The 15,575-nt window shown below is 48.6% G+C and overlaps 2 protein-coding genes across 3 annotated transcripts in view; both read right to left on the bottom strand.

Annotated features, from left to right (window-relative positions):
- LOC141201631 (uncharacterized) overlaps positions 1-15,575 on the bottom strand; it is a 375,891-nt gene that overhangs the window by 219,885 nt on the left and 140,431 nt on the right. The window lies entirely within an intron of this gene.
- The window catches only part of LOC141201621 (uncharacterized), a 32,605-nt gene that overhangs the window by 12,700 nt on the left and 4,330 nt on the right, over positions 1-15,575 (bottom strand). For both annotated transcript variants that reach the window (XM_073663627.1, XM_073663626.1), the window contains 5 exons: positions 5,411-5,534; positions 5,102-5,281; positions 4,895-5,018; positions 4,714-4,811; positions 4,425-4,515 (listed from right to left, as the gene is read on the bottom strand). In XM_073663627.1, coding sequence (XP_073519728.1) covers positions 4,425-4,515; positions 4,714-4,811; positions 4,895-5,018; positions 5,102-5,281; positions 5,411-5,488 — 571 coding nt within the window. In that variant the 5' untranslated portion in view covers positions 5,489-5,534. The remainder of the gene's footprint in view (positions 1-4,424; positions 4,516-4,713; positions 4,812-4,894; positions 5,019-5,101; positions 5,282-5,410; positions 5,535-15,575) is intronic.

Raw genomic sequence — 15,575 nt, 5'->3', positions numbered from 1 at the left:
GAGGGGAAAGAGGCTCCACCACATGATTGTCTGGAAGAAAATTACTGCGGAGTCAACTCCACTTGTTTTAGTGGGGGGAAGTACCCTTGGATGACCAAGAACTTACGTTATATACGGATGGATCCAGATATGCTGACACCTCTGGCAGGTTTCATACTGGATATGCTGTCACAACTGAAGATACATTGGTAGAGGCTGCAGCCTTACCTCCCAGTATGTCAGCACATGAAGCAGAGCTCAAAGCTCGGATTGCTGCTTGTTAACAGGCCGAAGGAAAACATGTGAATATATTTACTGACTCGAGATACGCCTTTGGGATTGCACATGACTTTGGGGAGATCTGGGCAAGGAGAGGCTTTGTCACGACTGCAGGTTCTCCTGTGAAAAATGCTGAAAGCGTCAGACAATTGATGGAAGCGGTACAACTACCAAGACAGTTGGCTGTCGTAAAGGTAAAAGCTCATACCCAACCAGATGCCCCTGAAGCAAGAGGTAATGCACTTGCTGATCTCCATGCTAAGCGAGCAGCTCTTCTTCCGACATCCATGTCCATGGCTGTTACGTGGCAGCAGACCAAACAGCTAAATTCCGTGCCAACCCAGGATTAACTTGCAGAAATTCATCAACTGGTCCCTCCAATCACAAAGCTACGCTGCACATAGCAAAAAGTCTCTAAAGAAGAACGAGTCACGGAAGGAGGCGGGAGCTAAATTGATAGATGGGCTATGGAAAAAGGGACAACTGTATTGTTTGCCTCTACTCCTATATCAGGCCTTTGCAGCCTTGGCCCATGGACCGGTGCATCGAGGGAAGAATCAAGCTTTGCTACTGGTACAGAAACTCTATTGGGCCCCATGAATTTCCACCATGTTGAGCGCACAAAACAAAGTTTGCACAATATGCCAAACCTGCAACCCAGGCAGATTACAGAATGTACCGACAAAACACCTTGCTAAACCAGAGTATCCGTTCCAATGATTGCAAGTTGATCATATCACTCTCCGTAAAGCAGGACGATATGAATACTGCTTAGTGGTAGTGGATATGTTTTCCAGCTGGCCAGAAGCATTTGCTGTTCCAAATATGACTGCCAAGACTACCGCCATGAAACTGGTCTCTGAAGTTGTTTGCCGGTATGGAGTCCCAGAAGTTATTGAAAGTGATCAGGGACCAGCCTTTTCCTCATGCGTATATCAAGAAATACTTACCATGATCGGATCAACAGTGGTGCTGCATACTCCTTACCATCCACAGTCAAGCGGCAAGGTGGAGAGATTGAATGGCACACTGAAAAGGCAATTGATCAAAATGATGCAGGAGACTACGGCCCAGTGGCCTGAGCTCCTTCCCATTGCACTATATCACATACACACCACCCCCATAGGGAAACATAAACTGTCACCCTATGAGATACTATTTCGGTCACAACCAGCTATAGCTCGATTTACCCCACACCGATTATCAGAAGAAACAGATCATGTTGTGCAATATGTGATTCAGCTTGCCAAAGCCTTAACTAACACCCATGCGTTAGTATCATCTTCTATTCCAGATCCAGCTGATGCAGAAGGTTATCATAACCCTCAAGCCCGGAGATTATGTGTATGTGAAGAGGCATGTTCGGAAACACGGACTAGAACCATTGTATGACGGACCATACCAAGTGCTCCTTACAACCCAAACAGCAGTAAAACTTGAAGGGAAGTCAACATGGATCCATGCTTCACACTGCAAACGTCAACCATCCTGAGATGTTTTATGATAATATGTATGGTTAGACTAGTCAATACCTGGAATAGCCTACAACAGAGTACTGACCCTTTTAATAACAAGTTCATTACTCACCACCAGATTTTGGTACAAGAATTGAGTCAATTAGAGAACAACCCGATCAGTGACTGTTGGATATGTACTCACTCACCAGTTTCAGCCACTAGTATGCCTTTTCTGGCGGTCCCAGTCACTCTGGAAGAAATACTAAACTGGCCCAATTGTAGCGACGCCCTTGCTAATAACGCTACTAAGTTTAGTAGATTATGGAACACCACTGTATCTCCCCTGGTGGCAAGGAAATCTTACTGCTACCAGTAGACACCTACAATTTCTTGCCCTTAAAGGAAACAAATGGGTGCCCAGAAACAAGTCTTCCTTGACTAATTTAGGCTTCATACCAACTGAAGGTCTACAAATCAGTTTTAATGCTACTCCTAGTACGGCAGATGCTTTTAAACTGTCATTGTTGGAAAGATACATTCATAATCACTCATGGGTACATGCAAATCTGTTTATAAAAGGTACCAATGACACATGTTATAAAATATCTGGTAACATCCCTTGCAATGAATCTTCTGAATATAAGCCTAGTGATCCAACATGTGGCAATCCGGATATTGGATACTGTAGCCCCCTGGGACAAATGCCTTCATGGTGTATGTTATCAAATAACACCGCTTTTATCGATTTGGTACATAAATTAGTATTACAGCACTCTGCTTTATGGGATCAGCCATCAGCCACATATTGGGTCTGTGGGAATAATGCGTATAAATGGCTCCCAGTCAGAGTAGGGTGGACTTGTACGTTGGCCCGGCTTACTCCAGCCACTTATCTTATTCCCCATAGTAAAGTAGATATGAGAGCCATCCACGCCCATCAGGAAGACCTCATTTAGTACAAATGAGTATACCCAATAAGATAGCCAGTACTGTCTTCCTCTACCCTATTGTAACACAAATGTGGGACAAATTAGTGGAAGTCACTGACTACTTAGATGACCAGATTTGGAGTGTGCTGGAAGTAATTAATACTACTGTTGCAGTGCAGAATCAACATATTACAGTAGCTAATCAACATACTTTAGTGCTGGACTATTTGACAGCAGCTCAAGGAGGGATGTGTCAGGTTATAGGCCCAGCCTGTTGTCACTATATTGACCCCGACTCTACCATACGGTTAAAGACTAAAATGGAAGACATTAGGAAACTCAGGGAAGAATATAACAAACATAACGAATTGATCAAAGACAGTTGGTGGTCTGATACATTCTCCTTTTTAAATCCTGCTAATTGGTTTAAAGGGATTGGTGGGTGGATTGCTGGAATATTACAAGGAATGTTGCATATTGTTGCTTGCATCTTGTTAATATATGTCTTACTAAAACTAGTCTTTTATTGTATCCCATTTTGCATGAGGAAAACCTGCCAGTCATCAGAGAGCAAGGAGAACGCTGTTAACCGACATCCAGTGCTACTGTACACGGACCTCCCAGATGTGACCAGCATTGAGGACCTGGACGACAAGGGAATGATGACCTTCACCCGCACGCCCCGACCAAACTCACGTCTGAAGATCAGAGCTTTATGATTATATCAACCAACAAGGGGGGATGGACATGCCGCGACAGCCTCGATTGGTAACAAGGGCACTAATTGAGTGAAGACCAATGTCCCTCAGGCTCAAAGCATGACCCTGGGATAGCACCTCTAATGTTGATAATAACATAATTTTTAGGGGGGAAAATGTAAAGGACATAATGATATTCATGCTATAGCAACTCCATTTTGTCTGCTTGTTTCAAAATCATGTTATTATCACTCCTTGCACAACATACATTCTTTCCTTCTTTTCTCTCGCCTCATCTTTCCCACACTAACTTTTCTCACAATAACATTTTTTTTTTGTCAGACACTCCGCTCCTGTTATCTAACTAGTTTAGGCCAGGATGGACCTTGTAAAATTCCATCGTGCTTCGAACTACTGTGACCATATATGTGTTTCCGTAATAATTGTACTAACATTGGTCAGCCTGTAGGTGATTGGCTATTGATATGCTCAAAACAATATAAAATGCTAAGCAAAATAAACGGGATCAGAGATTCTTTGAATCCTCCCAATACAGAACATTGTTTCCGTTTGGTTTTCTGTGGATTGCAATCAACATAATAATTTGACACTCACTTGGTCAACCATGAAGGGTTATTGCCCTCAACAAATCCATGAAACCAGGGCTCGAGCCATGGCCACACATCTCCTGCAGACGTGAATAAATGTATATTACAGCCATCAGCCACACACAGCTTAGAGATATATCATGGCACAGATGTAATGTTTTCTGTATAGTTTATCACAATCTGGTTTGAAGTTAGTCGGTTTAAAAAGAAATTGAAAAGTCAGGATTAAGGGTAAAACTGCTGTTATTTTACAGAAATTCACACTTGGCCCTCACTGCACATTTAATATTTTCAATCATAAAAGTTAAGTTAGCTCAGGGAGACGGGACCTGGTCTTGAGAGAATGTTGTGGTCTAGAGGCAAAATGGTGATCACACGATTGTGATACGGCCGGACTACACCACTGATAAAGCAGCCACAGCCGGTGCCTAAGAAGAATCTGTGACTTCTCTGCATTTAGTGGTTACTACTCACCTGGGTAGTCATATGTAGGAATCTGCTCTTTACACCGCTCATCACCCCTCACATATGTCTCTGTAGTATTAATATGGGTCAGATCTTCACCCTGAAACAAATATTATAAAAGTCACAGACAGATGGAGAAGTCACATCTATGAGCAGCTCTAATCCTGTCATCTCCACCGTTCTCATTACACAAGTATAAAACATATAATACTGGTGGATAAAACAAGACTGAACACAAGACCTTCACAGCCGTCTATACATCATAGGGGAGATCACATGACACCTTCTCTCCACCTACCTGATGATCCTGAGGAACATTGGGATCTTCTTGTTCACAGTCCTGTGGAAGAAGAGGACGGGGACATCTCTCTGGTGTTGTCCTCTTACTGGATAGATCTGGAGGAAACACATACAGGGACTGAATTTATTCTTTACATACAGATAATTATAGGCTGTGTGTATTCAGTCCTGTCTATTACCTGGTGATGTGAGGGGCTGGGGAACCTCCATCATGACGTCCTTGTACAGATCTTTGTGTCCTTCTAAATACTCCCACTCCTCGATGGAGAAATAGACAGCAACATCCTGACATCTTATAGGAACCTGACATATACAATGATACAGTCATCCCCCCGATCCCTTCATAGCGTTACTGTATAATGTCCCAGCATTCCCAGCAGTGTCACCTCTCCAGTCAGTAGCTCAATCATCTTGTAGATGAGTTCTAGGATCTTCTGGTCATTGATGTCCTCATGCATCAGGGGGTGAGGTGGAGGCCATGTGATTGGACTCAGGGGTCTTCCCCATAATTCAGACACAGGGTCCTGACAGCGCTCGCTAGAGGTCTTCTTCACTAGTGTGTAATCCTGATTATGGAGAGACACATTAATAAATCTCCCTCCAGACATTTACAGAGTCCTCACCTCTCCAGTTCTGTCCATCTGTTATTCCCTTAGATAAGAATGATGTAATGAGACATCATCAGAATCTCTCACCTCTCCAGTAAGTCGGAAGAGGATCTCTAGGGTGAGGTGTAATATTTTCTCAGCCATCTTGTCTCTGTCCATATCCATCTTTGATGCGTAATTCAGGAAAATTCTCTTATATAGAAGATATTCACTAAGAGGATCCGATATTGTAGAGATCAGAATGAGAAGATGATGAGCCGATGTAATATCATAAAAATCCTGTGTAATAATACAATTACTGGGAATAATAAGGGGAACATATGAGGAGATTATTGTACAGTATTTAGATTCCTTTACATCTACTAATAAAACCAACAGTGGTGTGAAAAAGTGTTCGACCCTTTCCTGATTTCTTATTCTTTCACACTTAAATGTTTCAGATCACAAATTAAATTTAAACATTAGCCAAAGGTAACACAAGTAAACACAAAATGCAGTTTTTAAATGAAGGTCTTTATTATTAAGGGAAAAAGAAATCCAAACCTACAGAGCCCTGTGTGAAAAAGTGATTGCCCCCCCCCCAACTCCCCATTAAAACATAAATTAACTGTGGTTTATCACATCTTTGGGAAGCGGAGTTCAATTTCGCTAGCCATATAGAGGCCTGATTACTGCCACACCTGTTCTCAATCAAGGAATCACTTAAATAGAACCTGCCTGAAAAAGTAAAGTAGACTAAAAGATCCTCAAAAGCTAGCCATCATGCTGCGATCCAAAGAAATTCAGGAACAAATGAGAAACAAAGTAATTGGGATCTGTCAGTCTGGAAAAGGTTATAAAGCCATTTCTAAAGCTTTGACATGCCAGCGAACCACAGTGAGAGCCATTATTCACAAATAGCAAAAAACATGGAACAGTGGTGAATGTTCCCAGTAGTGGCCTGCCGATCAAAATTACCCCAAGAGTGCAGCGACGACTCATCCTAGAGCTCACAAAAGACCCCACAACAACATCCAAATAACTGCAGACCTCACGTGCCTCAGTTAAGGTCAATGTTCATGACTCCACCATAAGAAAGAGACTGGGCAAAAATGGCAACTCCCAGAACTGGAAGTTGACCCGACATCACTGATGTCCCAGTCTCAATGATTGACCGGGCTGTGGGCGAAGTTTCATCACTTCATAGCCCAGCATCTCGCGGGCTTGCGGCACTCTGTTAATGAAAGCAGTGAAGAGAGAGCGCACACGATGCTGGGCTGTGACATGTGGTGAAACGCCGCCCACAGCCCAGTCAATCAATTCCGGAACTTGACGTGAAGTCACCAGACATCAGAGGCAACTGCAGCCGGGGGTCACATGATGGTGCTAAGAGGACAACGATAGCGCTGCTCACAGGCACATTTGGAAACACAAGGTATTTGAAGAAAGCCTTATTTCCTAGGTTTAAATCCATCTGCCAACTACACATTGCAGTGGATAACCTCTTTAATGTGACCATTTCTTAATGTTTTGATACACATGTCCAACTGTTCAATGTTTCAGTACTGTAAGATGGCCGCCGGACAGGTGTGACGTGCAGAAGTAGTGCTGCTGCTTTAAAAGCATTCAGCAACTATTAGAAGTAACACAAGCACAGGAGACAGGAAGTGTTGTGCTCCAGAAGCATCCACCAACTAGAGGGGTTAACACAGTCACAGAAGAAGGGGAGTGTTTTAGCAGAGCCCCAGGGGGATTGTGGGGAAGTTGTTTACTCTCTGTCCAGAGCCGAAGAGAAAGGTGGCTTATGATCTGTATCTCATAGAAGGCAAGAAAACAGAATTCAGGTCAGGTGGGAAGCTAAACACAGGTCAGATAGACTCCCTGAACTAACAGTGTGGAGCATTGTCGACCAGGAAGATAAGGACTGGAAGTAATCCTGTCATAGGGATCGTCTCCCTCATCAAACACCCCCCCCCATCTCCATGCAGGATAAAGAATGCTGTGTACAATTGAGTCCTTGTGAAGGAAAAGCCTGTGGTTGTGTATGCATTTAAACTGTGCTACAGGATAATACACTGTGTACTGCTGAGTTGCAAAGAAGATTGTACTGTTATTACTGGAGCCTGTTGCTCAAAGAGACATGTACATTGCATTGGCCATACCTCATTAAATGTTACTGTTCTACCGTTTATGAGGACTCTTTCAAATGTGTCTGGTCAGCAACTGAATCTGTCCTGTGCCTCAGAGAAGCTGCAGCCTATGGTCGCCCGGAATAACTGTTCCCCCAGAATTCCAACGAATTCATGTAATCGGTCTCGCCCCTATCTGAGCTTAGGCGGCGTGCATGTAACACAGGTGCTTGAGGGGAGATATATATCATCGAGGTTGGTAGCTTCGGTGATGTAAGCCTTGGAAAGCAGACTCAAGGACAGATAGTGCTGAGGGTTAATAGGGCGTATCAGGGCCGAGTTTACGAGCAGTCAAAGAGTGGGGCTCACATAGTCCCAGCCGGGGGTGTGGTATGGCAGATAAAATGAAGACCAAGTGTCTCATTCAGTGTCTGTGACTGGAACTGTGGAGACCTACAGGCTATCTGCTAAAGGACACTGACCTGAGTAGGCGAACCCACAGCACTGTCTGAACTATTTACTTTCTGTTTTTCACTGTGCTGGAAAAGGGCGTTGTAATGCACACGCCCGGGCTGACTGGCGTGTGCGTGTTTAGTGGTTCCACTGTGCCATGAACCGGAGAGTGTCTGGAGGGGCGTAACTAAGTATCTGCCCGATCCGACCAAGGTCGCACGACGGCATAAGACGCCAGTGCACCAGGGAGGAACCGAGCAGAGGGACCAGGGTCTACTCCAGGTCAGACTCCGGACACGGCTGTTGACCCACACCGGGGAATACAGGAACAGGCAGACTAGAGCGCAGGCTGGGTAGGGTCCAGTACAGACTGGGAGACAAATTCGGAGCCGCACATGCGGTAAACAAACAGAGTAAAGCGAAACCGCAGGTGCGGTAGTCAAGGCAGAGCAGAGCAGAACCGCAGACGCGGTAGACAAGGCTGAGCAGAGCAGAACCGCAGACGCGGTGGACAAGGCTGAGTAAAGCGAAACCGCAGACGCTGTGGACAAGGCTGAGTAAAGCGAAACCGCAGCCGCGGTGGATAGGGCTGAGCAAAGCGAAACCGCAGACGCGGTGGCAGGGCTGAGCAAAGCGAAACCGCAGACGCGGTGGACAGGGCTGAGCAAAGCGAAACCGCAGACGCGGTGGACAGGGCTGAGCAAAGCAAAACCGCAGACGCGGTGGACAGGGCTGAGCAAAGCAAAACCGCAGACGCGATGGACAGGGCTGAGCACAGCGAAACCGCAGACGTGGTGGACAGGGCTGAGCAAAGCGAAACCGCAGACGCAGTGGACAGGGCTGAGCAAAGCGAAACTGCAGACGCGGTGGACAGGGCTGAGCAAAGCGAAACCGCAGACGCGGTGGACAGGGCTGAGCAAAGCGAAACCGCAGACGCGGAGGACAGTGCTGAGCAAAGTGAAACCGCAGACGCGGTGGACAGGGCTGAGCAAAGCGAAACCGCAGACGCGGTGGACAGTGCTGAGCAAAGCGAAACCGCAGACGCGGTGGACAGGGCTGAGCAAAGCGAAACCGCAGACGTGGTGGACAGGGCTGAGCAAAGCGAAACCGCAGACGCGGTGGACAGGGCTGAGCAAAGTGAAACCGCAGACGCGGTGGACAGGGCTGAGCAAAGCGAAACCGCAGACGCGGTGGACAGGGCTGAGCAAAGAGAAACCGCAGACGCGGTGGACAGGGCTGAGCAAAGCGAAACCGCAGACGCGGTGGACAGGGCTGAGCAAAGCGAAACCGCAGCCGTGGTGGACAGGGCTGAGCAAGGCGAAACCACAGACGCGGTGGACAGGGCTGAGCAAAGCGAAACTGCAGACGCGGTGGACAAGGCTGAGCAAAGCGAAACCGCAGACGCAGTGGACAGGGCTGAGCAAAGTGAAACCGCAGACGCGGTGGACAGGGCTGAGCAAGCAAGAACCGCCGAAGGGGCAAGCAAGGCAGAGCGGAGGGGACAGGGCTCAGTACACATGGAACAGACAGGAAGGGAAAGCCAGAACCAGATACCCACAGGGTACTTGCAGTGAAGTAGCGAGTGGACCACAAAATCACAAACGGAAGTACAGTGACAACGAGCAGGAGTTAGGTACGAGTTCAGACTCTGCAGAAAAAGGGAAGGTACGGACATAGAGAAAAACAGGAAAGGGGCTAGGAGAGTATTCAGACAAGAACAGACACAGCAGCAAGATACAGGAGCGAGTCTAGGTATGCGGCCCCTAGAAGGCGGAACGAACAGGCAAGGAGCGTGTTCACACAGGCCTGGAAATACTGCCTCCAGGATAGGCAGAAGACAACAGGCTAGAAGATAATACAGACAGGACACAGTTCAGACACGGGAACTGATACCAAAGGCAGGAAACATAAACGGGACCTGGCATATCAGTGACCAGAAGCCAACTAACTGAACACAATGCTCAGGCATGGGTTAATTGGAGCAGCTGGCTTAAATACCAGGTGACAGACAGCAATAGGCTGAGGATGCACAAGGGGTGTGCCTGCAGCAGGTACAAAAAGCAGGAAGTGATCGGGCGCCACCCTTAAGCAGCAGACACAGAGGCAAACAGACAGCATGGAGGGAAGCCAGGCTGGCAGACTGGACTGGAGATCAAGTGCACGCCCTTGTACAGTGGGAGATGGACCACTATGCAAGGACGCCGCCAGGTATGTTACAGTACCCCCCCCTTACGCCCCCTCTTCTTCAGGCCTGCCAGAATCTTCCGCAGGGAATTCGAGGGCCAATCCTTCACTTCAAGGAGATCACTTCCACTGTCCACCGGAAAAACTGGTCTCCTCTGGGTAGCTTGGATGCTTCCTCCTATCCAGCCATCCTCAGCAACAGACGAAACGGGTGGAGTACCAGGAACAGCACACAAGGAAGTCTCTCTCCACATATTTTCAGGTGGCACCCCAGAGGGTACAGAAGACAACTGGAAGTCCTCCACCGGGTTGGAGGGGGGCAGAGACTCGGGGGTAACCTCCGCTTCGGACTACACTTGTTCAGACTCACTGGATGAAGCAGGCGAGGTATCAGGTACCGAGTATAGGAGAGTCTCTGTTCCTTCGCTATCAAGTAGCACCCCGAAGGGTTCAGGAGACACCTGGAGGTCTTCTGCCGGGTCAGACGAGTGCAGAGACTCGGGGGTAACCTCTGCTTCAGAGTACACTAGGTCGGACTCACTGGACGAAGCAGGCGAGGTATCGGGTGCCGAATATAGAAAAGTCTCTGTCCATTCACCACCAGGTGGCACCCCGAAGGGTTCTGGAGACAACTGGAGGTCCTCCGCCTGGTCGGAGGGGTGTAGAGACTTGGGAGTAAACTCTGCTTCGGAGTACACTAGGTTGGACTCACTGGACAAAGCGAGCGAGGTATCAGGTACAGAGTATAGGAGAGTCTCTGTCCTTTCGCTACCAGGTAGCACCCCGAAGGGTTCAGGAGACAACTGGAGGTCCTCCGCCAGGTCGGAAGGGTGAAGAGACTCATGGGTAACCTCTGCTTCGGAGTGCAGTAGGTCGGACTCACTGGAAGAAGCGGGCGACGTATCAGGAACCGAGTATAGGAGAGTCTCTGTCCATTCGCTATCAGGTAGCACCCCGAAGGGTTCAGGAGACAACTGGAGGTCCTCCGCCTGGTCGGAGGGGTGTAGAGACTCGGGGATAACCTCTGCTTCGGAGTACACTAGGTCGGACTCACTGGAAGAAGCGGGCGAGGTATCAGATACCGAGTATAGGAGAGTCTCTGTCCATTTGCTATCAGGTAGCACTCCGAAGGGTTCAGGAGACAACTGGAGGTCCTCCGCCTGGTCGGAGGGGTGTAGAGACTCGGGGATAACCTCTGCTTTGGAGTACACTAGGTCGGACTCACTGGACGAAGCGGGCGAGGTATCAGGTACAGAGTATAGGGAAGACTCTGTACATTTGCTACCAGGTAGCACCCCGAAGGGTTCTGGAGACAACTGGAGGTCCTCCGCCTGGTCGGAGGGGTATAGAGACTCGGGGTTAACTACCGCTTTGAGGTACCCATTGTCAGGCTCACAGGACGGAGCCGACGAAGTATCGGGTACCGGGTGTAGGGAAGTCTCTCTCCATTTGTCATCAGGTGGTATCCCGGAGGATTCTAGGTGGGCAGAAGTCTCTTCGGGCAGGAGAACAGGTGCGCTACCCATGCATATTACCCGTAGGGGCTGCTCTGGGATACAGGGAAATGAAGCTTCAGCAGGGACTTCAAGGTTGGAATCAGGAGGTCTTTGGGAGGACAGACCCAGGCGTGACGGCTTGCCTCTACGCCTAGCACGTCTGGACTGCCTCTTGAGGTTGGGAGAAGTATTCCGAAGAGCGTAGTCATCCTGTGTGGATTCTGGATGGGCAGTAGTCTCTTCGGGCAGGAGGACTAGTGCGCTACCCACACACATTACCCATCGGGGCTGCTCCGGGATATTGGAAAGTGAAGCTTCAGCAGGAGCCTCCAGGTTCGGATCATCGAAGACCATTAGAAAGGCCACCAGGAAGGCCATTATGTCCAGGACGATAGGATCCTGTGCGTCCCATAGGGGGGTAATCCATTTCAAGGCATCACCCGCTAGGTAAGACATCATGAATCCCACCTTAGCCCGATCGGTGGGAAAACAAAGAGGGTAGAACTTGAAGTGTAGCATGCATTGCTCCACAAATGTACGACTCTGTCTTGGATCCCCATAGTACCGTGGCGGATCCGCAGGAACGAGTGCAGAAAGATCCATCTGGACGGGTGCGTAATTCGCCTGGAACTCAGCTAAACAAAAAAAATATATATATATTTTTTTTTATTTATTTTTAATGCACATATTCGCTGGAAAACGTCTCAGAGAGCGAAGGCCGTGGGGCTCAACGGGAACCATGGCATGAGCATGCTGTAATGCACACGCCCGGACTGACTGGCGTGTGCGTGTTTAGTGGTTCCACTGTGCCATGAACCGGAGAGTGTCTGGAGGGGCGTAACTAAGTATCTGCCCGATCCGACCAAGGTCGCACGACGGCATACGACGCCAGTGCACCAGGGAGGAACCGAGCAGAGGGACCAGGGTCTACTCCAGGTCAGACTCCGGACACGGCTGTTGACCCACACCGGGGAATACAGGAACAGGCAGACTAGAGCGCAGGCTGGGTAGGGTCCAGTACAGACTGGGAGACAAATTCGGAGCCGCACATTTGGCAAACAAACAGAGTAAAGCGAAACCGCAGGTGCGGTAGTCAAGGCAGAGCAGAGCAGAACCACAGACGCGGTGGACAGGGCTGAGCAAAGCGAAACCGCAGACGCGGTCTACAGGGCTGAGCAAAGCGAAACCGCAGACGCGGTGGACAGGGCTGAGCAAAGCGAAACCGCAGACGCGGTGGACAGGGCTGAGCAAAGCGAAACCGCAGATGCGGTGGACAGGGCTGAGCAAAGCGAAACCGCAGACGCGGTGGACAGGGCTGAGCAAAGCGAAACCGCAGACGCGGTGGACAGGGCTGAGCAAAGCGAAACCGCAGACGCGGTGGACAGGGCTGAGCAAAGCGAAACCGCAGAAGCGGTGGACAGGGCTGAGCAAAGCGAAACCGCAGACGCGGTGGACAGGGCTGAGCAAAGCGAAACCGCAGACGCGGTGGACAGGGCTGAGCAAAGCGAAACCGCAGACGCGGTGGACAGGGCTGAGCAAAGCGAAACCGCAGACGCGGTGGACAGGGCTGAGCAAGGCGAAACCGCAGACGCGGTGGACAGGGCTGAGCAAGCAAGAACCGCCGAAGGGGCAAGCAAGGCAGAGCGGAGGGGACAGGGCTCAGTACACACGGAACAGACAGGAAGGGAAAGGCAGAACCAGATACCCACAGGGTACTTGCAGTGAAGTAGCGAGTGGACCACAAACTCACAAACGGAAGTGACAGTGACAACGAGCAGGAGTTAGGTACGAGTTCAGACTCTGCAGAAAAAGGGAAGGTACGGACATAGAGAAAAACAGGAAAGGGGCTAGGAGAGTATTCAGACAAGAACAGACACAGCAGCAAGATACAGGAGCGGGTCTAGGTATGCGGCCTCTAGAAGGCGGAACGAACAGGCAAGGAGCGTGTTCACACAGGCCTAGAAATACAGCCTCCAGGATAGGCAGAAGACAACAGGCTAGAAGATAATACAGACAGGACACAGTTCAAACACGGGAACTGATACCAGAGGCAGGAAACATAAACGGGACCTGGCATATCAGTGACCAGAAGCCAACTGACTGAACTGGAGACTGGACTGGAGATCAAGTGCGCGCCCTTGTACAGTGGGAGATGGACCACTATGCAAGGACGCCGCCAGGTATGTTACAGGCGTCTTTTTGTTAGCTTATGCTGAGTGGTTTATGAAGTTCTAATAAACTAGCCTGGACATTTTAATGAAACCGGTGCCTTGCTCAACCGCTGCTGAGTGAGTAGAAACCCTACAGTACTTTTTGCACAACTTGCTGTTCTCTAACAAGGAGCCTAATGGCAAAATTCACAACAAGTGTTTGATCCATGAATCGCCCAAAAAATGTAGGCGTTGAAATTGAAGCAGGATGTTTTCAGATGAAAGTGGTCACTGAGCTTTGAGTGTCACCGAGTGTCATCATCAGCAGGTTGCAATAGAGATACAGAGAGAGTGGAAAAGTCACAGAAAGGCAGAGAAGTGGACATCTTTTGGCCACACCCCACACTGATGACTGCTTCATTGTGAACAATGCCTTTCGGAACTGGATGATGAACGCCACACAACTGCAGGCACATTTAAGGGAGGTGAGAGGCACCCAAGTGTCATGTCAGACCATTCGAAACAGTTTACATCAGTGTGGTCTGCTAGGGTACCTGACCACACCACCAGGCACAGGCGTCATCGACTTGCATGGGCCAGGTAGCATCTACGCTGGACGAGGGAACAGTGGACTTCAGTGCTGTTCATTGGTTAAAATCGATTCACGCTGAGCAGAAATGATGGCTGTCAACGATGTTGGAGACATCAAAGAGAGTGCTATTCATCAGCGACTGTTGTTGCCAGTGAGGGTTTTGTTACAGTGTGGGCAGGTGTGTCTAGTCAATACAGAACTGCCCTACCAAACCAAACTGCCAAAGAATGGGTGGAAAAGATCTATAAATGCCCTAGCGTTTCCCTCTCTATCTGCACACCTACCTAACGCGGAGGTTGGCACCCTGTCCTGCGCAATGGCACCCCCACTCATCGGTGGCTGTCCCTGACTATATGTCCCTATTACACCTCTATTTCAAAGAAAGGAGTTAAGGACATTTGCTTATTCAGGCCATTCGGGTGTACCGTTGTGAGGTTGAAAATCCAACGGGTCTCCCTCTGTAAAATCGACCTATCCCAGTTACCTCCTTTCACCGGAGATGTAATTTTCTCTACCCCCATAAATAGGATCTTCCTTACATCTCCGTGATGCAGTAGGTTGATGTGATTAGCGACCAGTGTGTCTTTTTTATTCCATATATCTCGTATGTTTCCCCACCCGCCTACGAAATTCTCTTCTTGTTTTTTCAACGTACTCCACCACATTCTCACATGTGCCCTTATAGATGATGCCCTTAGTGCGACAATTTATGAAGTGCCGAATGGAGTACCTGATACCAGTAACATTGCTTCTGAACATTGCCTGACTGGATCGATTCACACATCTTACATCTTACCCCACATGTGAAACACCCTTTGATTCCTCTATCCAACCAAGTTGGGGTGGTTCTCAGCTGACACTGGCTACGCACTAGCCTATCCCTCAAAGATTTACCTTTTCGGTATGTGATTTGTGGGTAAGGTGTGATCTCATTCTCCATGTCTGTGTCCATCTTTAATACTCCTTTGGAGGATTGATCTAATCTCCTCTCTATTGCAATATCTCATGACGAATCGTGTAGTTTCACTTTGATCAGGTTTTTTAACGCCTTGTTGTATGCCTCCCTCAAGGCTCTTTCGAGGTAACCTCTGTCTTTAAACCTTATCTTGAGGTCATCTGCCTGCTTCTTGAAGGACCACAAGGTAGAGCAATTCTGGTGCATTCTTAAATATTGTCTCTTGGGGATTTCCCTCCTGAGGGGGGCCGGATGGTTGCTCTCCCACCTCAGGAGGGAATTTGTGGCCGTTTCTTTCCTATGGGTCTTAGTGA

Source organism: Phyllobates terribilis, unplaced genomic scaffold (genome assembly GCF_046119375.1).
Source record: "Phyllobates terribilis strain yellow unplaced genomic scaffold, ASM4611937v1 Scaffold_120__1_contigs__length_5212024, whole genome shotgun sequence".
Taxonomy (NCBI): Eukaryota; Metazoa; Chordata; class Amphibia; order Anura; family Dendrobatidae; genus Phyllobates; species Phyllobates terribilis.
The sequence above is the reverse complement of the archived record's forward strand: the minus strand, read 5'-3'. Positions and strand labels throughout refer to the sequence as shown.